This window comes from Syzygium oleosum, unplaced genomic scaffold (assembly GCF_021117445.2).
Source record: "Syzygium oleosum isolate NSW1041296 unplaced genomic scaffold, Sole_v2.1 Sole_v2.08, whole genome shotgun sequence".
NCBI classification, from domain to species: Eukaryota; Viridiplantae; Streptophyta; class Magnoliopsida; order Myrtales; family Myrtaceae; genus Syzygium; species Syzygium oleosum.
Window position 1 is genome coordinate 636,518 of NW_026607492.1, and position 25,246 is coordinate 661,763.

The window sequence follows — 25,246 nt, forward strand, 5'->3', positions numbered from 1 at the left end:
GAAAAATAACTCGCTAACCCCGAAAAGCAGCGTTACGAAGGCTCTCCTCACGAGAGAGCGCCGGACCAAAATGCACTCTTAAATATCCTTGGATTTCAAAAAACTAGGTACCCTATCTTCGAGTTGCAAAGAAAACCAAAAATCCGCACGCTCTTCTTCTTCTTCTTCTTCTTCTTATTCTGGTTTTTCGCCCTACCGAATAAGGGAACCAAACAGAAAGAAAAGGAAGAAAATACCCCGCGCCTGCGCACACACACCATCGGGGAAAATACTTGACAAGGCCACGTGGCGGAGCACTGTTGGCCGTCCTTCCGGGGCGTACGATACCAAAACCCAATGGCGTTGGTTGGAATATGCGAACCAAACTGCAGGGAATCCAAACCCCTCCCCGGTCCCCTTCCCTTCCTGTCCTTCTCTCTCTCTCTCTCTCTACCTCGGCGAAAGACTCTCTCCTTCGGCATTGGACGCACACCCAAACGCATAATTCCACCTCTCTCTCTCTCTATCTCGAAGCAAATTCGATCCTGCGTGCCCAGAATCGTCGTTCAGAAGCCGCTCGATCCTCTCCCTCCGATTAGGTGTTTGATTGGGGAGGTCCTTTACCTTAGGGTTAGGGTTTTCCCTTGCTCGATCGATCGGTGGTGGTGGTGGTGGTGCGGGGGGGCGGAGCAAATGGGATCGGAGGGCGATTCGAGCGACGCCAGGGTCGGCGGCGGCGAGGAAGGGGTGGTCGTCAACATACGGTGCTCCAACGGCTCGAAGTTCGCGGTCAGGGCCGGCCTGGACTCCACCGTCGGGGCCTTCAAGGCCGTCCTGGCCCGCAGCTGCGACGTGCCGGCCGATCAGCAGAGGCTGATCTACAAAGGTCGCATTTTGAAGGACGATCAGACCCTCGAAAGTTATGGTACGGTGCCTCCTGGGTCTCTCGTCTCTGATTTCATGGTACTTTGCGCTTGTGTGTGTGTGTGTGTGGGGGGGGGGGGGGGGGGGGGGTTTAGCTGAATAGCGTGTCGGCATCAATGGAGGGTGGGCCGGCCGGGCGGCCGGCGTTGGTTTTGATTGGGGAATTGGCTGCTTAATTGTTTTTATTCCTTGAAGCGGTTCGTGGGAGGGTCAGATTTCAGCTATTATCCTCTAGTATTGATGATGTTTTGTTGCTATGAAAGTGAATTCTTATGCTTTGGCGGCTTATCTTGGGATATCTGGATTTCATGCCTCGAGGGCCTCATCCTATTTTGGTAGATTTTGACCGTTACGATCTCGTGCGGCATTTCGCTAAACAGGACCGATATGGAAAGGACGGCAAATTTTTAACAATTTCGTAATCGGCCGTAGATTGTTATATATATCATAGATATTTGATATCAGGAGTTTTAAGAATCTGGAAGAAAACTTGCGAATTAGTTGTTCGTTTTTCTCTATACGGAACATAAGCCTCTTTGTGGAAGCCTGGTAGTCCCCATAATTGGCACATATGTAGTTCAGAGATTTTCGCCTATTTTTTAGCTTTGGCAGTTTATATCGGGGTTTTCTGGATTTCATGCCTTGAGGGCCTTATCCTATTTCAGTATATTTCGACGGTTATGTTCCCGTGTGACATTTCGTTAAACAGGGCCAGTATGGACCTTTTACAGCAAATTTTAATGATTTCGTTGTCGTAGGTCGTAGAATGTTATTTATATCTTAGATATTTCATATCAGAAGTTATAAGAATCTGGAGAAAACCTGCGAATTAGCTTTTCATTTTTCTCTATATGGAACATAAGCCTCTTCGTGGAAGCCTGGTAGTCCCCATAATTGGTACATATGTCATTGTTAGTTCAGGGATTTTCACCTATTTTTGAGCTACTGAATTAGGTGATCCAAGAATGAATCTCTTTCTCACCTCCCTTTTATTGGAAATGGGGTGTTGGCTAGGACATGGTGTTAATGCAAGTTGTATGTATCCAGTAGAAGAGACCGTGAGCTCCGGGCCTTAGTTTCTCCGAGTCTTGTTTGTGATGGCAATTACTGACAAAAAGCTCGTGTCCAAGGATGTATATATCTAGTTTCCCCCCAAAAAAAGGATGTATTTATCTTTTGATTGTTAGTGAAGGTTGGAAAAGTGTAGGAATGTTGGATGGTCATCCATTTGGTGTCGGAAGTATGATGGACGAGCGCTCTATTGTCAAAAGCTGTGTCAATATCTTGACAGATGCCAGACGCAGACTAGATTCAGATCTAAACCTTTTTCAAATGAGCAAGAACAGCTTGGTCTTAGGAAATTAAGTTGTCGTCTGGTTATCAGACTTCTCCATTTTTAAGGCGTAGATGGTCACGGAGTGTGATCCGTCTCTTCTTCTGCTTCTATTCTAGATCTGAGATCCATCTTGTTGGTTTTCCTCAAGTCTTCTGAGTGAATTATTCTTAGGGTGAAGGAGATGGCTACCTCTGTTAGTCCAAAATCCATTATTAGTTTGAATCCACAAATACTGGACCAAATCACAAGAGGATTTGAGACTTTATGTCTTTCCCTTCTGAAGATATCAAGCTATATCTGATAAATGACCCCGGAAGCACTTAGCACAGACTGTCTCTTTATCAGAATTTTTTCTCTTTTTTCATCTCTCGTCCATTTGATGTCAAAACCTAACTATACTCCCCTGAAAAATAAATTTTCTTTAGGGGTTGCTTTATTCTCAATCAAGTTCTCCAGTGAGATTTGTAGCCTGAACTTGGTGATCATTTGCTTATATACTAGGAGAGCTTCAATCCTGTCTTCGTGTGCCAGTGCTACCGCCTTTTTCTGGTTACATATTCATGTTGAGGAGACTCTTTCTGTGATTTTTTCATTGTTTATGAGATCCATCAGGTGTTTATTCTTGTATCTTTTTCATTTATTAAGGTTTGCCAGCTGATCACAGTGCTGCCACCTCTTTCTGGTTACATATTTATGTTGAGGATACTCTGTCTGTGATTTTTTTCTTTGTTTATGGGATCCCATTTTTATCAGGTGTTTTTTCTTGTTTCTTTTTCATTTATCAAGGTTTGCAAGCTGATCACACAGTTCATATGGTCCGCGGTTTGCCACCAGCAACACCTCCTCCCCCTGCTACTCCTGGAGGTGGAATTTCTGACACTGCACCAGGTGTCACACGAGGTGTTGGCTCCAATGAAGGTGGGGGAGCCGGTCTTGGGGCATCTTTGTTCCCTGGGCTTGGTCTAAATGCTTTGGGTGGGGGTGGGGCCTCTGGATTATTTGGAGCTGGACTTCCAGAATTGGAACAAGTACAGCAACAGCTTACTCAGAACCCCAACATCATGAGGGAAATAATGAATATGCCTGCCATTCAAAACCTGATGAACAATCCTGAGTTAATGCGCAGTTTGATGATGAGCAATCCTCAAATGCGTGAGATAATTGATAGAAACCCTGAGCTGGCACATATACTTAATGATCCTAGTATTCTGCGGCAGACATTAGAGGCTGCAAGGAATCCAGAGCTCATGCGTGAAATGATGCGAAATACGGACAGAGCTATGAGTAACATTGAAGCTTCTCCTGAGGGGTTTAACATGTTGCGACGCATGTATGAAAATGTACAAGAACCTTTCCTTAATGCCACAACAATGGGCGGAAATAATGGAAATGATGTGGGTTCAAACCCATTTGCAGCTCTTTTAGGAGGCAGAGGTGGTGCTCAGGGCAGGGATGGGACTAACAATCCTTCAAGCCCTGGTTCCGAAACAGGTCAGGGGCCCACTGCCCCAAATACAAATCCACTACCTAATCCCTGGAGTAATGCCAGCGGTGAGTGTTGACTTCTTCTCTTGCTATACTTAAGCAAATCTTCTTTGTCGAGCTACGGATTCCCACGTATAAATATTGTTGCAATATGGCCAAAGCTAATAGAAGTCTCCAGCCACTGTTAACTTCATAGGAGATGCACCTCTTCAAAGATCAGCGGCTTTCCCTGATCTTCCGAGCTGTGTAAAATACTGTATGAATGAGAGGCCTTTATATAGCTACTTCCATCCAGAGAATTGTCATTACTCATGCGAACTTCATCTGCGGATACTGTTTCTGCAGTCAGCACATTATAATTAGTTACTTGGTGATGGTAATCTGGCAGCTATCAATTAGCTGGATTCCCCCCCTCCCCCGCCCCCACGAAATAGTCATTGTGTACATCTGGCAGCTATGAATTAGCTGGACTCACAATGCTTTTGGGTGGAAAATGTTTAGTTTTTGTTTCTTAAAATATCTAAGAACGCTGTTTTTATTTTCCAAAATGAGTAGTTTTCCTTTTAAAACATTCTATGTAAAACATTGTCTTGATATTAATGATGTCTATCTCTAGCTTGCCCATAGGATTTGAGGTTTTCGTTTGTTGGTGGTTTCAGGGCCCACACAGACAAATACTACAGCGAGGTCAACCCCTGTCGGGGAAGCAAGAGCACCTGGGGTTACTGGTTTGGGAGGGCTTGGTCTCACAGGGATGGATCAAATGTTCGCTGGCATGCCGGACACAACGATGATGAGCCAGTTAATGCAAAATCCCGCTATGTCCCAGATGATGCAGACCCTAATTTCGAATCCTCAGTACATAAATCAGGTAGCAATATGAACGATAATGATGTTTTTCTTTCGGGTCGAGTTTGCCTCAATTCACCATCTTATAAATCTTTATCTTGAATTATAGATTATCAACCTCAACCCTCAGCTGCGAAGTATGGTTGATGCAAATCCCCAAGTGAGGGAAATGATGCAAAATCCTGAGATGTTGCAGGTACTAGAAGTTTGAGGTGTTGTGTAATGCTTATACTGATACACACTGGCATTTACTCTCACTATATGTTGTAGATATGGTTGGGTTTTATCTGTCTTCTTTGTTTGTGGATATGTGGACTTGGAGATGTTTGCCGTTTGGATATGAAGTATTAAATTGATGTTGTTAATTGCAAATGGATGGTCTTGTCTACATCCTCTCTATTTAGATGAAACGTTCTGTTGAATATTTGGTTTGGTTTCATGAAATCTCTTTAAGAATAGTTCGGACCTCTATGTTAAAATCAATGAATTGCATGATACACTCAGAAAGTAAGGAGCGCAGAGCGAGCTCTACTGACATGCACACCAAATGGAAAAGGAGAATAGGGAGAAGATTGATGGTGTGGGAAATGGGGGGGGGGGGGGGGGGGTGGTTGGGGATTACTTTGTGATTGCTAGTGCTATATAGCATTAGGAGAATATTACCTAGCAAATTCTTGAAATTAACTCTCTTGCTTTCTACACTTTCATGCAGCAAATGCTAGCAGTGCAGCAGTCACTTTTTGCTCAACTAAATCGGTCACAAACAACCCAGTAAGTTGCTTGAAGCTAAAGAAATTGAAGAAAGGGTGGACTTGGTTTTTGCGATAAGCTGATCAATTAAATGCTTCCTCTATCTATGTAGCTTCTGTTACATTGTTCCTTAGCTGAACGAAAAAAAAAAATCTGAAAACTTAATTTGCTGGATCTTGTTATTCCACTTCCTCTCTCTCGTTTCTTTTGTTGGGTTTCTTGTGGTTACTGACATACTTCTCATGCAGGGAACCGGGTCAGACAGGGGGGACTGCAGGTAGCTAGATATTGTCAAGAGTCCTAACACCTGGACATGCTTGATTTATTACATTTAGCTTCATTTTTTCCTTATTACTTTCGAATTTGATCTCTTGATTCTCTGAATATGCTTTCCATCTACCAGGAACAATGAATAACGCGGGGGGGCTGGAGTTATTGATGAATATGTTTGGTGGTCTTGGAGCTGGCGGTTTTACAGTACCAAACACACCAGATGGTTTGCACCTTTTTCCATCTTCTCCATCTCAACCATCTTTCGAGGAGTTTTTGCTTTGAGTGCAATACTATTCAGCTTCTTAACCATGAAGTTTGTTCTTAATTTCTTTTTCCGGCAGTACCTCCGGAAGAACTTTATGCAACTCAGCTGTCACAACTTCAAGAAATGGGTTTCTACGACACGCAGGAGAACATCAGGGCACTGCGTGCTACCTCTGGGAATGTTCATGCTGCTGTCGAGCGTCTTTTGGGGAATCCTGGTCAGTGAGGCATTTGAGGCTCCTTTTTTTTTTTTCCTTAAATCGGGAGAATTCATGGTTGTGTAGGATTATTCAGTTTGGATTATACTGTACAATGGGACCATGCAGAAGAAGGATACACCCCATTTTGGACCAGCGAATAAGAATTGTGGGAAAAACAGGTTCTTACCGTCGACTAGCTTATCGCTCGTCCCTTTTGTGTCTTTCTTCCTCTTATTGGGTTATTTGTACATACGTCAATTATAGCACTTGTCTCGTTTTCTTTTTTTTTTCTTGGAAAAATTTTCCCTAATTTGATGTGAACTAGGGCGTTTTGATTTTCGCGTTGAAGTTGCTCATTCTTAATTGGTGTTCAGAATTTTCGGTCCTGTGGTTTAGTGGCATGATTCTCAGGTCGACAGCGAGAGCGCAGTTACAAGTCATTGTACTTTTTCTCTTCATCTGACTATCTACCTTCTCCTTGCCTTGTTTTGAGCATGTTGATTGTTCGATTCTCTCTCTGCGAGTAAGCGTAGCTCTACCTTCTTGTTTGTGTTTGTATCATGTTGCTGTCCAACGACATAACGTGGCAAAGATTAGTTCCTCGGCGAGATCTGTCAAACGGGCTGAAAATAGTTCGACTCAAATTGCTCTCATATAACCCATTTTGACCCAATTTCATGCGATACAAAATTAGTGACCCGTATCTGATCCCACCAATAACCGACTCGATCTGTCCTGATTTATATTGTTAAAATATTTTTATATTTAACCCAACTTAGGGAAAGTTATACCTAGATTAGGGTGAAAGCATGTAGCGGGTGAAATCGAGTGAAGGAAAGAGAGTTATAGATGTGGTTTAGGTTTAAGTAAATTATGGATTCATTTAACATCAATATTATTCATTTATGAACCTAGGAATTGGGTCTAAATACATTTATGTAAAAGCTCAGTACATCAAATATTAATTAAGAATATCCGTTTTGATAGGTCTACTCTCGGCCAATGACTAAATGCCCCTCTCGACGCCGGGTAATTATTTTCTTCAGTAGATGAGGGTGACGGATGGATGATCCGGCGGTTTTCTTTGGACATGTGCTTTGCTAAATTGGATGGTGAGACTTTGAGAAGGTTTTAGAGCTTCGAAAACTCTCGGCAAAATCATTTCTATTTTTTTAGTGGATGAAAAATACTATAGGGTTAATACCTAAATTAGTACACTTGTGATAAATTCACCATAAATTAATTTTTTGATTATCAAAAATCTCAAACTGGTACACCTATAACGAATTTGTCCCAAATTAATTTTTTGACTACAAAAAATCTCTAAACTGGTACATTTGCGATAAATTTATCCTCCGTTAAATTAGATTAATACCACGAAAAATCATAAATTGTTACATTTGTGATAAACAGAGAGTAAATTAGTACGCTCGCCACCTATCGTGTGTTATCCAATTCAGAAATTTGACGGAAAAATTTAACGGAAACTAACGGAGGGTAAATTTATCACGGATGTACCAGTTTTGGATTTTTTATGGTCAGAAAATTAGTTTGGGGTAAATTTGTTATAAGTGTACTAATTTAAGGTTTTTCGTGGTGTTAGCCCAATACTAAAACTTGTTGATCCGTTAGCTCTCTCGATTTTTCTCGGACATAAAATCAATGTGGCTCTCTTTTAGTTTTTTTTTTTTTTTGGTCTTTGCACAATTGGCATAGATGTGGTACCACCTTAGAAAAAGTGGCTGTAATAAAAAAAAGAGTTAATACTACGAAAAACCCTAAACTGATTTTCAAATTAATTTTTTGACCGTAAAAAACATCAAATTGGTATATCCGTGACAAATTTACCCTAAACTAATTTTTTGACTATAAAAAATCTCAAATTGGTACACCCGTGATAAATTTATCCAAAATTAATTTTTTCACTACAAAAAAACCCCAAATTTGTATACATGTAACAAATTTGGGGTTGCTTTAAAATAAAAAAATATAGAAAAATTAAGAAATCTTAGACAGTCCGGTCGGTCCGATTCCAGTTCCTTGTGTGGAACCGACTGTCTCTAAAACCATCTAAGACCGGCTGGTTTGGTCCGGTTCCCGAGTTAGATCGGGATCGATGCATACCCTTGGATTGGAGGGGCTGGACAACAAATAAGAAGAATCGGAGGGGACTGATTCCGAAGTTTCTTTTCTTGGGTTGGAGCCAAACAAAACCTCTCCCGTCTCCACCCTCCCTTCTTCCCTCCCTTCCCCTCACATTCTCGCGGGGGGCCTTTCTCCGAGCGGTTTTCAAAATCCCACCCAGCAGCAGCAGCAGCTACAGGTACTGCACCCCACTTCCTTCTCTCCGATTTCAATGGCGAATCCTCATCGTCTCTTTTGATTTTCTCCTGGTGGGCATGCTCGCGGCTCGTTGATTTTCGTGCTGTTTTGTTTTTGGGGGTGGGTCGGGGCCGCAAATCGATCGCCCAATTTGATTTCTCCGGACATTCCGAGCTCCGTTTCCCCGTTTCGATTCCGTTCGTGGGATGCTTTTGTCTGGCGGTTACCCCTTCGGTTTTGGTCGGAATTCAGCGGGGAAGCGGGGGCAAAAAATTTCGCTCTTAACGATTTGATGCGAATGTCTGGCTTAGAGATTGCCGAGATTGCCTACTGCGATATATGTAGTGGCCATCTGTCTCTGGGTATCGGTTATGTCGGTTTCGGCTGTCGCTCCCTTTTGCTTTGGCTCTGTATGCGGGTCGATGCTTCTCTGTTAAGTGCATGTATCCTTATGGGGACTTGGCTAAACTCGGAAGATGTGTGCGTCGATATGGAAATGTAATCAATGAGAAGCTTAATCAAGATTCTTATGTACTCGGGGCACAGGGTGCTGACCTCCGGGAACTGCTGATGATGGAGGGTAAGAAGGGCTTAAAAAGTAAAGAGCAATAATTAGCTTCGAAGATGTTTGTCCGTTTTCTCGATCGTCAATGCTCGTCTATTTGTTAGTGGTAAAGTGCATGCTCTTCTTTCCCGGTTGCCGAACTTTCACGGGGAACGGTACAAGACAAGAATTTTCCTTCCGGGGAAATCCCGTAATGGGAAAATTAAGAGTTGAAGTGATAGTGAATTACTGGGCATAAGGAATACGACACCCTCTCCCCTTTTGAAACTGGACTTTTTATTTTTTAAGCATGAGTGCCGGGCGACTCATCCTCATGAGATACATTCTCCTCCTAGAGTATGTTGTTACAATGAAGCTGATCGGCATGAAAGTTTCCTGAGATGGATATTAGCATATCATTAGATTGCTCTTACGAAACTCATAAGAAAGCACATGTTTATCTCTCGTCTTGCCATTAATAGTTAATTTCTGAAGCTTGACTCCATTTTACAACTCAAAGACGCTATTCCGTCGGTCATTGTGTTAATTGTGTTGTAATCCTATTTCGTCTTTTCAGCTCTACACTTATTCAATGCCCTTTCTTATTCTATAATTATTCAATGGTTGCTTTCTTGGTGTTCATTGTTCAGAGCTCAAAATGCTTCAGATGGGTCAACAAGCATCTGACCAGAAATATTTCACCGAGCAAGGGCAGGGAAGAAGTGAATATGATTTGGCCTCTGGCAATAAACCCTTGCCACTTGTTGCAAAGAAGACGGCGTTGAGGGAGTTGCAGAATGAGAATAGAGTCCTGGTCCCTAAGTCCAATGGAAGTTCTTTGAAAAATAAAGTTCCAACAGTTGATGCAGTCAAGGTTTCTGGTGCTAAGAGACCCTCTTCCGAGTTGCTAGCTAATCTGCCTTGCAACCAGACTTCGCCTAGTACCGCAGCAAACAACCATCTAGTCTATGTCCGGAGAAAATCAGATGCAGAACTAGGCAAGAGCGGCATTTGTGAAAGCACTTCTGGTGGTGCTGGTTGTCCAGAAATTATGCTAAATTGTCAGGAGGAATTGCCTGAACTGCAATCCCAGATAAAGGAGCCAAAGCCTTCTTGCTTTCCAGCACTTGCACCTTTGCCTGTTGATTATTCACTGAGCTCATCGGGAAAACCTTCAATTCATCCGATCGGAATATCCTGTGTAAAGTCAGCATTGACAGGACCTCATCATGACTCTGATACTGCAGGTGGCTCCGCATTGAAGAGAACAAAATATTTGCACTGGGAAGAGAGATATTATCAATTGCAGCAACTGTTGAGCAACTTGGAGCAATCGGATCCAATGGATTACCTGCAAAGTATTCCCTTTCTGTTGGATAAGTTTCTCAGATCAATTTATTTTTCTTTTAAATTTTTCGCAGTACTAATACTTTGTTTTTGGTTTTGAATCTGTTAGTGCTTAGATCCCTCTCTTCGGTGGAACTTAGTCGGCTTGCTGTTGAGTTGGAGAAAAGGTCCATTCAGTTGTCACTGGAGGAAGGTTAGATGAAACCGGCGATTTCATCCTCTTGTTGATTTCAGATATTTGTTGTTTTTTTTCCCTTTCTAATGTTCTCATATCAAAATGATTTCACTGAACCTACTTTGGGGCAGAAATAGAGAGAGAACTTGCAAAAGCACCGGCGAATTATTCTTTGTGCGTGCATTACTTCTTGATATATGACTTGAGCTATTTCAAACTGCTTAATTGACTTCCCTCGAAAATTATCAGGTTTAAATGTATGATTTATGCTTTGTCGATGTGTCACTGTACTGAAATTAGGATGTGCTTCAGTGTAATTTGGCGTCATATTTCCTTACAAGATATCAATTGCTTGGTAAAGCAGCCCACCAAAACCATGGTAGCATGTTTGTGTCAGTAAAGCCCCACCCTACAATGCTATAGTGAGGAGTAATTGCCTTTTAATTATTGATGGACATCCCCATTTTTTTTCCTGAATGGTTGATTTCTGATGGCTATTGTGAAAGTTATGGGCTATCCATTTCTCTTTCTGTGCCTGAGTATTTTTATTCGCTGCGGTCTGCAATAGGAAGCCAGTGGATGCTACTTTCTCACTCTTTCTATTTTACTTGTTATTGCAGCAAAAGAGATGCAACGGGTTGGGACTCTAAATGTTCTGGGAAAATCCAGCACCTGAAGCATTCGTATTCTTGGCCAGAGAGGGGTAATGTGACGAGCTCACTATTCTTTCATCAGCTCTGTGCACTAGTTGGCTTCATGATAGAATTTTCTGTATCATTTGTAACACGTCCGTCACAGTTTCTGCTGTATTCCTCTAGACCGGGAACTTGTCCTAAAACGCAAGCTTTCTCAATGGTATGCAATCTGTATGGCAGCTTCGAACTCTAAAGTTCGTGCACTCTAGATTATGAAGTAGTCTTTGCAGAAACTTGACATTGCTAAAGTGTCTGGGGGCATTGGTTTGATGGCTGTCGCCCTTTTGTGCTTGACGAACATTTAAGTTGGGTGGGCAGGCCGGAAGGATAAGGCCGAAAATTTTTCGGGCTTGTAACTAACCAGCCGCGGCTTTAGGTGTGCTCGAGCTTACCTTCAGGAGTAGAGACGAACACGAAACAAAGAGAAATTCAATCGCTTCGAAACCTCGTGAGAAGAAGCATAACAGCAAATGAAACATTCTCAAATTTGCCAAGAGCCACTGGAAATATATGTAGAGATCAGAGAAAAAGAAGAAGAAAGCCGTGTGTGCTCATTGGAATAGAGAGAGAGAGAGAGATCATGGGTTATATTTTGTCACGTGCAGATTTCATGGGGAATGTGGAGATGCACGTGGATTACATCTTTGTCCCCACCCCCTCCTGCAGAGATTGGACTGAAACAGTAGAGAAGGGGCATTATGGTCATTCGACATTATGGATAACCATTCCGTACTAACCGAAAATAACCGCCTGTCCACAATGTCCTATCCGAAGTCCTAAGTAACCGCTCACTTCCCCCCACTACATAAGCCACTCCATTGCCGTCGGTTAAACTTTTTTGCCAACCCTTTCTCCCTCACAACTTTTCTGTAGCGACAACATGAACACCGATTCCGACTTCCATTTCGCTCTCCCTCCGACCCATGAGATCATCACTTCCTTCGCCTCGATCCCCACCACCAACTCCTCCCTTGCGAGATATGACCCGAACCCGCGCAAGAAGCGCGCCCGACCAATACAGCTCGATCCCAACTTGAGTGTGCCGAGTCCCTCGGGCGTCTCCAGGCCCAAGTATGGGAAGAAGCCCGACCCCGGGTTGCCGAAGATCACCCGGCCGTGCAGCGAGTGCGGGAAGAAGTTCTGGTCGTGGAAGGCCCTGTTCGGCCACATGCGGTGCCACCCCGAGCGCCAGTGGCGCGGGATGAACCCGCCGGTGAACTTCCGGCCGGTCGGGGATTCTCCCGCGAAGTCGTCGAGCAGTACCGTGGTCGATCATGGGCTGATGACGGAAGAGGATCACGAAGTCGCAATGTGCTTGCTTATGCTGGCTAACAACGCTCCGATGTACGTGGATTCGCCTTGTGCCACAACAGCCAATGAAGGGCATCGGAATTCCGACGCATTTCCCGTGGGAGACGCGCGAATGGGGGTCGATCACAATGCAGACGGGGGAGGCCGGTCGGATTTGAACTGTCAGTTCGAGTGCTCGAGTTGCAAGAAGGTGTTCGGGTCCCACCAGGCCTTAGGGGGGCACAGGGCAAGCCATAAGAACGTCAAGGGCTGTTTCGCAATGGCGAGGAGTGGTGACAGTGAGGTGGGTTTCCATAATGTCAGTTACTCGTTAGACTGTAGTCAGGACTTCATTGCGCCCTTTAAGGACCAAAATGGGGAGGATAATATGACGCTTGATATAGGGCACCAATGCAGCATCTGCCTGAAGGTCTTCCCTAGTGGTCAAGCCCTTGGTGGGCACAAGAGGTGCCACTGGGAGAAAGGAGAAGAGCCATTCTTGGCGCAAGGTCTCGACCCTTTCGCGACGAAAGAGCCGCCGCTGCCTTCTCCTTTGGACTTAAATTTGCCTGCCTCTGCTGGAGAGGACTCGTCCTCGTCTTGCTTTTCTGATCTGACTCTGGATTTGAGGTTGGGAATTTGATTATGCTGCGGGTCTGGTTTTCTAAGTTTGCTGTGTGTCATTTGAAGTTGTGCTGTTCTATGTGTACCATTGATATCTCTGACTTGGATAGGGTTGTTGGGCACCACAATAGAAAAGGCCCAAAATTGCCTTTCATTCGTTTATTAAGTGGGTTATAGTGAGATTATATGTTGTTATTGGTGATGATGCAGTAAAGTTTCCTAAACAGAATTTGTTGAATTCTTCCACTGTGCATACTTTTTTTTTTTCTGGTCTTTTTGTTCACTGATTAACGTCGACTGCAACGTCTGGTGCTACGCAAAGGAAATCTGATAATTGATGCTTCATTAAGGACGATGAGCTCTGGAAATTGCGTGCTCTTGTTGTGGCTCTTGATCTGATGATTTCCAAAAGCAAAATATTCGGCTACAGCATAGGTGAATTTCAACATAACGACTCGATAATCTGATGTCAATTATACTGTGTAGAGGATGTCTATCAACACTGATACGATCACTATGCCAAACTTCCCCCTTAATTGTACATTGCATTCTGGCTATCCGGATATCACCTTTGGGCGATTCTGAGGAACACTCTTTAAGCCGACAAAAGTTACTGGAATACGTAGATTTCTTTCTTCAGTTTCTCTGCTATATTATTCTGTACTTTCCCATCCAAGCAACTGAACTCTAAACGTTGAAACAGTTCCAACTTCTTCAAAGCACACTATTTATCCACTCCACAATAATCTGGTTATGATCATCGGTCATCAGATCATATGTAATAGCTACCTTGCTAATTTCTTTGCGAAAATAGATTCTGTCGACCAAAATGGTAGGATCGTCCCCACATTTATGAAGTTGGATTTTGACGTTTGATAATGTACAGACCCGTCAATCAGGGTTGTTAACTTGATGCATTCATCATAATTGAAGGGTAGTGGCTGAAGGCACCATTCACTGTGAAATTACATGATAACAACTTTGACAATACATTCATGTTTATTGGAATTGGAATTAGTCTAGAGAAGGAACCCATCAACGCCGTCACAATCAAAGTATTCGTGCTCCTAGGAAGTTCACGGCAGCTTCGCATAAGAGACGTGGTGTGTAAGTCGCCGCAAAACCTCTCATTCTTTTACAGGAAAATATTATGGGAGCCGAATTGCTTATTGGGTGCGCGCAGTAAAAGGTCATATGGTTAATCTGTGTTTGGCAGATTCAAGATGCAACGCGACCTTCGTAGTTTGCCCAACTTTCAGAAGTAAGAAAATTTGATTGCATCGGTCTGTTCTGTTTGCTAGATGAATACCGAGAATGAACTAAAATTCCCTTGTCAAACGATATTGCGTTGATTTTCTTGAAACTTAAAAGAGTTCTCTGAACGAGTCTTTATTTCCAAACAATCAGATCTTCTTTCGCAGCTGGCCTTGGTTTGTATTTCCATATGATCATGTTGCAGAAAAACAAAGTGGTGACGTATTCGTTGCAATATCTCGGTTTAAAGTTTAAACACTCATTGTGCAGATTATTATACTGTCGAATATTCATATCGTGGACAGTGAGACGTGCTCATAAAATCTGGACAGTGAGTCATAATCAAATTAAGGTTTTTGTCTCGGAATATTACGATACTCAATGACTAAATCAAGGGTTCATCATTGCGTATCCAGCTTGAATCCACATTAAGATACCTTTTCAAATGCTTCATCTTCTCTCAGATTTCAGAAAACTTATGATCCTCTCGATTGCCGACTTTATTCTATAGAAAAAACGTATGGTAGAATCTTCCTGCTGAATATAAAAACAAGCTAGCATACATCAATAATGAATCCCTTTAGTATCTTGCACCCGATTCTATTGACTTGCGGTATCCACATCCCTAAACGTCGTAATCGACACCGTAATAATGCACTAAACAAATGACGTTTGACCCTAAATGCTGATGCAAACTGCCAAAAAGCGTGCGCCGAATATGCAGCTCGCTGAGATTGAAAAGAATACAGCTCAAAACTTGGCAATATCGTTTTATAATTAAAGCTATACGTGTATAATTAGCAGCACCAGCCAATCTCTTCACAGCATCTTATTCAACGGCATCTTTCGAGGACTCGGTACTGTGAAAGGCCGGGAATTGCCGGTCTCTGGTGATATTCCATGCCCGAGCTATATACTGGGACAGTTGATACAAGGGGCCGAAATTCCGATGACGATACTCGCAAAAATAGAAATGAAGATACCGCATTATTCGTGTTTGCGCCAAACTGATGACGGTATCTGGAAGTTTTGCCCGACGCCTGCCGTCATAGCGAACTCAAAACGGAAAATCTCTATCCGTTTTATAACTGTTGTTCATCGGCTGCTGAAAAACATCTAGGTTTAGCTAAACAACCATGGACCCTTTCGTCAAGAACTACTAAGAGGCCAACAAATTTGTCAACTGCTAGAAAACCGTGCAACTTCATGGAAAAGGGTCATCTTTCATCTAGAAGACTCGACACTTGAACAACAGCCGTGCAACTTCATGGAAAAGGGTCATCTTTCATCTAGAAGGCTCGACACTTGAACAGCAACTGCGTAAGTTCATAGAAAATGGTCGTGTTTCACAAAAAGAGGTGAGGAAAAAATGAAAGAAAAAGGTGAGAATCGTAACCCCACCACGCAAAAGGCCAATTTGCTTATCAAGTGGCGAAAAGAAAATTCCGGGTATGACAAAGTTCGTCATCGACGACGGCGGGGAGAAGCATCATTGGTAGAGGATCGAAATGATTTATCGTGCAAGTGGATGGGTCATCGTCTCAACTGATCCATCAGTGAAGTCCACAATAATTGTGCCCTTCAAGAGCTTTCCGTGTAACACAAAAGTACAAGAAATCCAATTGTTTAGCACATGAGTGCATCCACAAATCCCATCTTAAAATAGAAGTTATTGGAACAGTTCACACTTTACAACACATATTCAACTCACACATACATCATTCAGGAGAGCAACACAAAAACATTTCTTACAAGTTCGATGCTTGTTTGGTTTTTCGACCAAAAAAAAAAAAATGCTGAGGTTGGGAAAAAAAAAGATCGTAATCGCAATTTGGTTGTTGTTTAAGACCTTTCGTTTTCGATGACTCATCGTCATTGATTTTCCTAAATTTGGTACCAAACGCTTGCGAATACGACAGCGACTCTCGAATTGATTATCGCCCTCCATCAACTATCGATCGTGCTTATTACGCCCGAGTCAAATTAACCAAAACATTGAGGACCACAAGTTGATTCTTTATGTCTAATATACTATTGGCCGTTGATTTTTAAGCCTTCAATGCATCTGGGTTGGGTACACAACAATATCTTATATTTAGATATATTTATACACACACACATATCTGATCTAATCTCTCTATTTATGTGCTAATCAATGAATTTGATATGGGAATTAAATTAATTTAATCCTTAATTGAAAATCACTTGGGGTGTTTCCTGGTAAGCAACAGTGGTAGGGCCTGCAGTATGAATAAGCTTTAAGCCTCGTCTCACACAAAGTGGACCACATGTCATGACCACGAGGATTCCATTATGCAGTATGAATATGTCGTGCGAATTGATATGTTTGTAAGAAATAGAATCGGAACGTGGTCGGACTTTGAGGCGTATAATCATTCTCTTTTAGGATTAATTTGCCCCGTGAAGTTATTGTAGGTTACTGGCAAATTCCCTTCAGGATATAATAAAGTTAAGGTGAGAATACTGGATAGCAATTCCAGTAAATTTCCTAAAACTCTTTGCAAAACAATTGAGAAAATGACTGTCTCATTTTTTCTTTTAAAGAATACGAAAATGAAGGGAGTTCTGTTCTTCTATCAATTGAATAGAATTGTCCAATATATATAAGCAAATAGAACACACCTCTTGATGTCTAACTACCAATACGAACACACTTATTTACGTCCGAAAAGTTGCAATTCGGACATTACCCTTCGTGCGCGAAAACCGCCATTCGAACACAACCGTTCATATTCGAAAAGTTGCAATTTGGACACAACTTTTCAAGCATGAAAACTGTCAATTTTGGACATACCTTTTCGTGTCCTAAAATTGATAGTTTTGTCCGAATAGACATAACCTTCCAAAGGTTGTAAGAGAGCTTAATTACCGCTAGGCAGAAAATAAAAATTCAAAATTAAATTATTAAAAATAACCGTGACTCTATTGCGAACAGTCACACTGCTTCAATGGGACAAAACAGTTATTTTATAATAGTAAATTCGAAATTTAATAAATAAAAAATAAATAAAATAAAAATAGATTGTTGATTAAGGCTTATTTTGGTCCGTGGCACGTATGCGTGCTAAGTGCGCGTTAAAATCGCGCACCCGCACACTGGTATTGTGGGGTCTAGCACATTCACCTATTTTCTCCATTTATAATAAATGATAATACTTTAACTTATGAATAGACCAAAACTTTCCTTTCTTTCCTACGTGGGACAAGGAAATAACCTTTTTTGTTTGTTTTACAAACAAACACCGACAGAATATACTATAAAGCGATCAATTACTTTGTTAAATTCATGAAATACTCAAATAATATAAATTGTACGAGTGGTTGCTTAGCTCATATACAATGGCTTAGATGCGGGGACTCGAGGCTTGTCCCCAAAAGTTTTTGAGGGTCACATGCATATGCATATGGGGGGTTGCATGATGAATTTGGTCCCTTCGAGTGGCCCATGGAGAAATAGATTTTCTTGAGGGATGCCACTCAGATGGTTAGGTTTTTAAATGGTGGGTTCTGATCGAGATGGCGTAAATAATTGATTTTATCATATTGTAAAATTATTAGGTATTCTTTTAATGAGGCGGCGGAGCGGAACAAGTTGAAACGAATCAGAAAAGGATCGATCATAATCTTTATTTTTTTTTTTCGTGCGTACATATTTGACTATGAAAAAAGAAACCGGATATCGACAATGGGTGATTCGCAACATGCTCTTGAAAGTGATTCACATGTTTGGTCCCAAAGAGAAATAGTCATCACTTGCTTTCCTTCTTTTCAGAACTACCAAACCGACAAGATCGGACATTCAATAATGTTTTCTAACCGACCAAAAAAAAAAAAAAATAATAATAATAATGTTTTCTAGAATCTTGTAATGAACCATGCTTTTCTTGAGAAAATTTAGAATACTATTGGCAGATTTTGGCAGGAATCTTTTTCATCACACGCTTCACAATTCAAAAGACCAAAAGAAAAAAATAAGAAAAGAAAAGAAAAGAGAAAGTCATCCGGGGAATCTCTAAGAAAAATGCCAACTTTAGCTTCTCAGTGCCTATAACTTCCTGGAATCTTCCCCTCTTTTACCACTCTACATTGTCTACCATTAGTCTATTGACTCGAGGGGGGAGATCTTTAAGGTTCTTTATAAATTTTTTCCATTATTTTTCTATTTTTCTTGCAGACGGATTGATCTCACCGTACGTTCAGAGGTAGTGGAGTACATACAAGGATGCCTGGCCTGGGAAAATGATTATGACTGAGGGGAAAGTATCAGAAAATTCGAAGTAGCAAATTTTTTTTGTGGGTCCCACTTTTTTTTTTTTTTTTTTTTTTTGGAAGGGTAGATTCTTGCACCAGCATAACATGCGGTAACGATATACCCAGAACAAGAAGACAACAACCGAGTACATAGTTTGGCGGAATTCAGGCAAAATTAGCTCTTTTTCATGTGGACAAGGGGTTTTGGAAGAGAGAGAGAGAGAGAGAGAGAGAGAGAGAGAGAGGGAGAAGGACTAGAAGTGATGGACCCTTTTATCAGCCAAATCTTTGTTGGTGATGTATTGCTCTTTGTTGCTCAGATATAGATTTGCTCTTTGTTGCTCAGATATAGATTTGCCCGAGGCATATTAATCATACCCACCTCAAAAAGACCAAGTTCTGGTTGGAAAAGTGAGTGACTTTATCTTTCTTTCTCAAAAATTTAGAGTTTTTGGTTGTTTTCTGGATCTCTCCTGTTTCTGTTGATTAGTAGAGGGAAGACCCTGTGTTACTTCGAACGGTTAAGAGACTATCCTTTCGTCTGGATCTCGTTTCTCCTCCTGTTTGTATTAGTTAATTTAGGTGAGCGGTGCAGAGCATCCAAGCCTTGAAGCAGTAGAATTGCTTGTTCCCATTTTCAAGGACTATATGAGTGTTCATCTTCATCTTCCTCTTCATCTTCTTTTTTCGATAATTAAAGACCCGTTTGAATCTGATTTTTATGGGTTTTGAGTTCTTCGCTATAGGCGAAGTTGCTTATCTTGGAGTTTCGAAATGACACTCTCTCCTCCTGTTGTTTTCATTAATTTAAGTCCAATTTGTAAATCCTGACATCACTACCTAACGTCAATTTGATTTCTAAATGGGCTTTCTTCTCTTTTAAGATATATTATGAGCATAATTTTCGCTTGACAAATTGCCGCCTCTGGTTTTTCCAACCAAGCTGATGCTGTATTGCTATTAGACAATCGGGTTCACTGAAGACTCGGGCAATATACTCCAAATTTTGTGAATTCAATCCCACCCACTCTTTCAAACAGCTTTCCTGAAAAGAACTGTTAGTTCCTTACTTTGCCCCCCTGAAATGCTTTTCTGATAGCAGTTCCTAATCAATTTTTCTTGATGATGTTTCGGCAACTCAGACAAATCAGAACGTTCGACGAGGCCGACATAAATCCTTCCTGGAAGTTCCTCTTTCTGTTTTTCATCTTCACCGTGCTTCTGTGTTTTGGGTCGTAATGATGTTGCGACTGACAACTCAGTGATTACTGGTTGTGGTATCTGCTTGATTATTTGAGGATAGAAAATAATGGAGCATATTGCTTTCACCCCTAATTCCACAAGTGAGAATCTCTTGGATTCTGCCATGGACTTGGACTTGATGGATCAACTCTTGTTCGAAGGATGCTGGTTAGAAACAGATGCCCTCAACTATTTGCCTTTGACAGAGTCTGATCAAGCCAATTATTATCCATTTCAGAGCATCTTTCAAGAGGAGGCAAGAAAAGACTTTGCCGAAAGTCCACCCTCAACATGTCCTAGAATAGAGGAAAGATTGGAGATGGAGCAGAAAAATATTGATCCTTTTGAAGCTACAGCATCTTCAAGTCAATCCGAAGGTTTTCAGGTTGAAGGCACCGAAGTTGGGAGACGGTGGTGGATTGCCCCAACGGCAAGCCCGGGTCACTCTTCCTCCGTGAAGCAGAGATTGATGATGGCTCTTGGGCGTCTGAAAGAATGCACTAAGGACAAAGATGTGCTTGTTCAAATATGGGTGCCGGTAAAGAAAGGAGGGAGGAACGTGCTTACGACGAATGATCAGCCATATGTCTATGATCCTAGCAGCAAGAGCCTTGAGAGCTACAGAAATGTTTCAAAAACATATCAGTTCCTGGCCGACGAGGACACTAATGAGTCTGTTGGCTTGCCAGGTCGGGTTTTCTTGGGGAAGCTCCCAGAGTGGACTCCTGATGTTCGCTTCTTCAGTAGTGAAGAGTACCCACGTCGCGACTATGCTCAGCAGTATGATGTCCACGGGTCCCTTGCACTTCCTGTTTTTGAACGGGGCAGCGGGACTTGCTTAGGTGTTGTTGAGATCATAACGACTTCTCAGAAGATCAATTATCGTCCAGAACTTGAGAATATCTGCAAAGCTCTCGAGGTCCCTTCTAATTCTTCTTCTTGATTCCATGATACCAGATGTTTTTGAGTCTGATTTGATACAAGGAGAATCGAGCAAAAAGCTGTCTGCTCGGCAATACAAAGAAAAGCATCGCCATATGTGGCAATAAGCTGTTAAAAAGTGATGAAACATAAGAAATAACAGATTAAGAGCTAAGTATAGTTTCTGAACAGAATATATGCAATCTAAATACGTCCTATGTGGGCTCTTCAGTACTTCAGCTATATATTCTTGGTAAGCGGAAATACCAAATAGCATTAGTGCCTCGCCTCTGTTTTCCTCGAGTCAGAGTTCACTGTTTAGTATTTTTCAGATCACAATCAGTGTGCTAATCGTCATGTAACATGTGTTGTTTGGTGTGCAAAGCATTTTTCACATCCTTGTCAAGCAGAGAAGTTGGAGACATTTGATCCCACACTCTCTATAGTCCATTTTCCCAGTTTCCTACTAAGGCATGTCTCACACAGCCATATGGCTAATTCCATTTTTTTCTCTACGGAATATTTTCACTGGAGTCCCAATTTTCTTCATAGTGAAGTTATTTGACACTGTTTCGTCTTGGCATATGTTACATTTGCTTAAAATTAAAAGAACCTTTCAGATTGACCAACGGTTCTCTCTCCAATTATTTATGATGTACCTCAGCAGACACCTATGAATGACAAGAAAATTTGTCTTCTCATGTTTAATTAGAACACTATATATGCAGGCTGTTGATCTTAGAAGTTCCCAGACCTTCAGACCACCCACTGCAAAGGTAAATGAATTTTCTACTCGAGTGTACCAGAAATCCATGATGTATACTTATAAAGCGTAAATGGGTTTATCACAGGCTTGCAATCAGTCTTACCAAGCAGCACTACCGCAGATCTTAGAGGTTTTGACATCTGTATGCAGACGATACAGACTGCCACTAGCTTTGACTTGGGCTTCTTGTCTCCAGCAAGGTAAAGAAGGACCTCGGCATTCTAATGAGAACTATGAATTCTGTGTGTCAACCGTCGATTCTGCTTGTTTTGTGGCCGATCAACACTACTTGGGGTTTCAGGAAGCATGTTCAGAGCATCACCTGTTAAGAGGACAAGGAATCGTTGGGAGGGCATTTACAATAAACAGCCCGTGTTTTGCCACTGATATAACTGCGTTCAGCAAGATGGAGTACCCTTTGGCTCACCATGCTCGGATGTTAGGGTTATGCTGTGCCACTGCAATTCCCTTAGCAAGCATCCACACCGGATCAGTTGATTTTGTCTTGGAGTTCTTTTTGCCAAAAGATTGCAAAGACACCGGAGAACAAAAGCAGATGATTAGCTCATTGTCCAGTTTTGTACTTCAGGCACTTCAGAATTCCCAAAAGGAACAGAAGGAAGCGCTTGCCTCATTCACAAGAGATACTGGAGTTGACACTTCACATAAAAGACTTCAGGTTGAAGAAACTGATAAGTTGCTACCTCCTCCTAACGAACATCATCCACAAGAAGTGTCGTGGATTGCAAATATGGTGGAGGCCCAAAAGAACAGCAAAGGAGTCTCTGTTCCATTGGAGGTTCAGAAAGAACCCAAAGAAGAATTTACAGTGACAACCAAATGGGAAGAAACTGAATTAGGAATACAGCATGGACAGTTCCATCCAGAATTTCACAAAGTTCAGCATAACTTTGAAAACAAGCCTAGTATCGAGGGTGGTGATACTCTTGGTCAGTTTTGCTCCGTAGGTGGTAGAAAATCACGCCAGAGGACACGTACAAAGAATGAGAAGACAATCAGCTTGGAGGTCCTCCGGCAATACTTTGCAGGGAGCCTCAAAGATGCTGCTAAAAGTATTGGTGGTACGGAATTTTTGTTTGCTACTTACTGATACGTTTGTATTTTGCTCTTTATTTTTTATTTAACACTTGGTTGGGTTTCACAAAGTGAGTGAGAACTAATGAAGCGGTGGGTTGTGAATAGCCAATGAAACTTCGCAAAGCAGGCATAAAATAAATTGCAATGTTAATTCTATAGCTTCAATAATGCTGCTTCAATAAAAGTGCACATCCGACATGGTCCAGAAATGCTTGTCTTTCTTTCTTTTATCGATGGACTGATATTGTTCATAACTCAGAAGACAGATACTAATACCTCACGATGATTGACCTATTACAAGCAAAATGACAAAGTTTTTTGAATCCGAATTGCTGATTTTACATCTGCATCTGCTCAGAGAAGAACCTACTTTAGTCTTGTAGGGGCGTTAGATGTATGCTTTCGACTATTTAATTGCCAGTGTAGGAGGTGGGTACACAATCTCATGAATTCAAATCTTTTTTGTTTGTTCTATTAGTTGCTGATACTTCCATCCATGTGCGGTATTTGGATATATAAATCCAAACGAGGCCCTTAAGCTTGTTGCTTCTTGGAAAAATTCCTTTACATGTCAACTGGAGCTTATGGGGCATAAATCTCCTTTCAGTTTCTTATGTCATGTCACGGCGAGGCACCACGAGGCTTTAATTTGGATCTAAATTGTCCCCTTTTGCACTTCACAAACTCACCTTAGTGTTTCTTACGGAGTGGGTTGCTGAATGCTTCATACTCCTTTTGACTAACATACTGCTGCGCTTGTGCTTATAAAATCTCCTGATCTTGGAGAATCCGTGCCCTACATTTAGCAGCAAGAGCACTTGTCACTTAACCTTCCTGGCTAATAATGCTTACCCACATTATTCTATGTGCAGTTTGTCCTACAACCTTGAAAAGGATATGCAGGCGACACGGCATCACTCGATGGCCTTCTCGGAAGATCAAGAAGGTAGGCCATTCTCTAAAGAAGCTTGAGACCATTATAAATTCGGTCCAAGGCACTGAGGGCACTATACATATACGCTCATTTTACGAGAGCTTCCCAGAATTGAACTCTCCTAGACACTCTGAGAAGGGAACTTTTTCATCAGCTAATCTGGGTAATCCTCTGGAGCAATTAAATCTTCGGACTGAGAATGGTTTGTTCAGCTCAGGAGCCACTACCTCGAATTCTCCAACTTCCTCGTGCAGCCAGAGCTCTGGTTCTACTACCTCTTGCTCAACCGGGACAAAGCAGTGTTTCACTGCAATAAATGCTCCAAGCGGCGGTGATCCAATGCTGTCCAATAACCCCTCCGAAGTGCTAAAACGAACACGCAGTGATGCAGAATTACATATTTCCACTCACGAAGAGCTGAAGCTTCTTGTAAGATCCCAAAGCCAAAAATCATTGGATGAGTGGGGAAGTCTCGAGAATGTAGCCACTTTACCAAAAATCAATGGTCCACGCATAACACGAGATGTGGGCGTTTATAGAATTAAAGCAATTTTGGGGGAAGAAAAGATCAGGTTTAGCTTGAAACCCAGTTGGGGATTTAGAGATTTGCAATGGGAGGTTGCAAAACGTTTCAACATAGATGATATCGGAACAATCGATCTCAAGTACTTGGATGATGATCAAGAGTGGGTTCTTTTGACATGTGATGCTGATCTTGAGGAGTGCATTGATGTGTACAGAATGTCGCGAAACCATACAATCCGGATCTCCATTCACCAATCTTCACATCAAAATCTAAGAAGTCTTGGTGGTAGCAGTGGTGAGGCTCAGCACCAGGGCCATATTCAATGATAAGCTCCCAGTGTTTGGGATCTAAAAATCTGTACGGCACCAAAATTTCTCCTTTGCAGACGAGCAAGAAGGCAGACCATCGGTTGGAGGCAGGGACATCAAACCAGGTTTGAACCCCGGCTATAGCAAAACAAGAAAAAGGAGAAAAAAAAAAGAAATCGATATCAGGTTCTTTAGTTCATGTGCAGCTTTCCAGGTGTTGCTAGAGAATTTAGTCAGTGTATATTACATGGTAGATTTGCTTAATTCCCAGGTGCTAAGCATGTTTGCTTTGCTTAAAAGCTGTTGCTTCCATTGGACATATCGCTTCATAATTCAAGTTTCCTTCGGTAATCAAGATTATGGCCCAGTTGATTGAAGCTAGAGAACTTTTCCAGGCTGGAGATAACAGTTTACTTCTTCGTGACTTTTTAAGAATCAACTACTTTTAAGGCAGTCTGATTCACCGAATTCTGGGAAAGGAACAACAAAATTTTACCCAAACATGATCGATGAACACCTAGTAAATGACATTATGGTGGCTTCAACAGGTATCTGTATATTGGGGTGACTAAGGTAGAAGTAATGGAATGTTTACATCAGCTACTACGTAGCCACAGATCTATTACCCTCCGAAGTCCTCCAAGAAGGTACTGTCAACTGAACTCGTCATTTGGTGGAACATACATCATATGGCAAGATCAAATTCTATGTAAACTCAAATGAACGGTTGGAACTAACTATGCACGTTCAACATGAGAAAAAGGGGAAGACGCAGCTTGAAAAATCCATCCGAATCTTTGACAGCAGATCATCTCGTAAATCTCAGACGGAGCAATCTCTCACGATATCCTGGAAGACGGAGTCAGGA

General features: G+C 41.8%; 4 protein-coding genes across 6 annotated transcripts; all 4 read left to right on the forward strand.

Moving 5' to 3' along the window:
• Nucleotides 1-354: 354 nt before the first annotated feature.
• On the forward strand, nt 355-6,399 carry LOC115672691 (ubiquitin domain-containing protein DSK2b-like). The gene is made up of 8 exons (XM_030594588.2): nt 355-904; nt 3,026-3,790; nt 4,384-4,595; nt 4,683-4,769; nt 5,286-5,344; nt 5,572-5,600; nt 5,727-5,819; nt 5,938-6,399. The coding sequence occupies exons 1-8, from the start codon at nt 673-675 to the stop codon at nt 6,084-6,086; spliced, it is 1,626 nt and encodes a 541-aa protein (XP_030450448.1). The 5' UTR covers nt 355-672; the 3' UTR covers nt 6,087-6,399.
• A 1,789-nt stretch (nt 6,400-8,188) lies between these two features.
• Nucleotides 8,189-11,337, forward strand: LOC115672924 (uncharacterized). The gene is made up of 4 exons (XM_030594926.2): nt 8,189-8,383; nt 9,577-10,284; nt 10,383-10,466; nt 11,069-11,337. Exons 2-4 carry the CDS (start codon nt 9,585-9,587, stop codon nt 11,122-11,124), a joined length of 840 nt encoding a protein of 279 aa, XP_030450786.2. The 5' UTR covers nt 8,189-8,383; nt 9,577-9,584; the 3' UTR covers nt 11,125-11,337.
• A 551-nt stretch (nt 11,338-11,888) lies between these two features.
• LOC115672613 (zinc finger protein ZAT3) lies at nt 11,889-13,295 on the forward strand. The gene has a single exon (XM_030594464.2). The coding sequence runs from the start codon at nt 12,024-12,026 to the stop codon at nt 13,074-13,076; it is 1,053 nt and encodes a 350-aa protein (XP_030450324.2). The 5' UTR covers nt 11,889-12,023; the 3' UTR covers nt 13,077-13,295.
• A 5,613-nt stretch (nt 13,296-18,908) lies between these two features.
• LOC115672608 (protein NLP2) lies at nt 18,909-24,733 on the forward strand. Of its 3 annotated transcripts, XM_056313629.1 has the most exons (6): nt 18,909-18,994; nt 19,726-19,993; nt 20,064-20,744; nt 21,475-21,522; nt 21,598-22,594; nt 23,483-24,733. In XM_056313629.1, the coding sequence occupies exons 2-6, from the start codon at nt 19,988-19,990 to the stop codon at nt 24,394-24,396; spliced, it is 2,646 nt and encodes an 881-aa protein (XP_056169604.1). In that variant the 5' UTR covers nt 18,909-18,994; nt 19,726-19,987; the 3' UTR covers nt 24,397-24,733. The 3 variants fall into 3 exon arrangements, with proteins under 3 accessions (XP_056169604.1, XP_030450315.2, XP_030450319.2); XM_030594455.2 differs by having other exon boundaries at nt 19,726-20,744; XM_030594459.2 differs by lacking the exon at nt 19,726-19,993.
• The last annotated feature ends 513 nt before the right edge of the window (nt 24,734-25,246 follow it).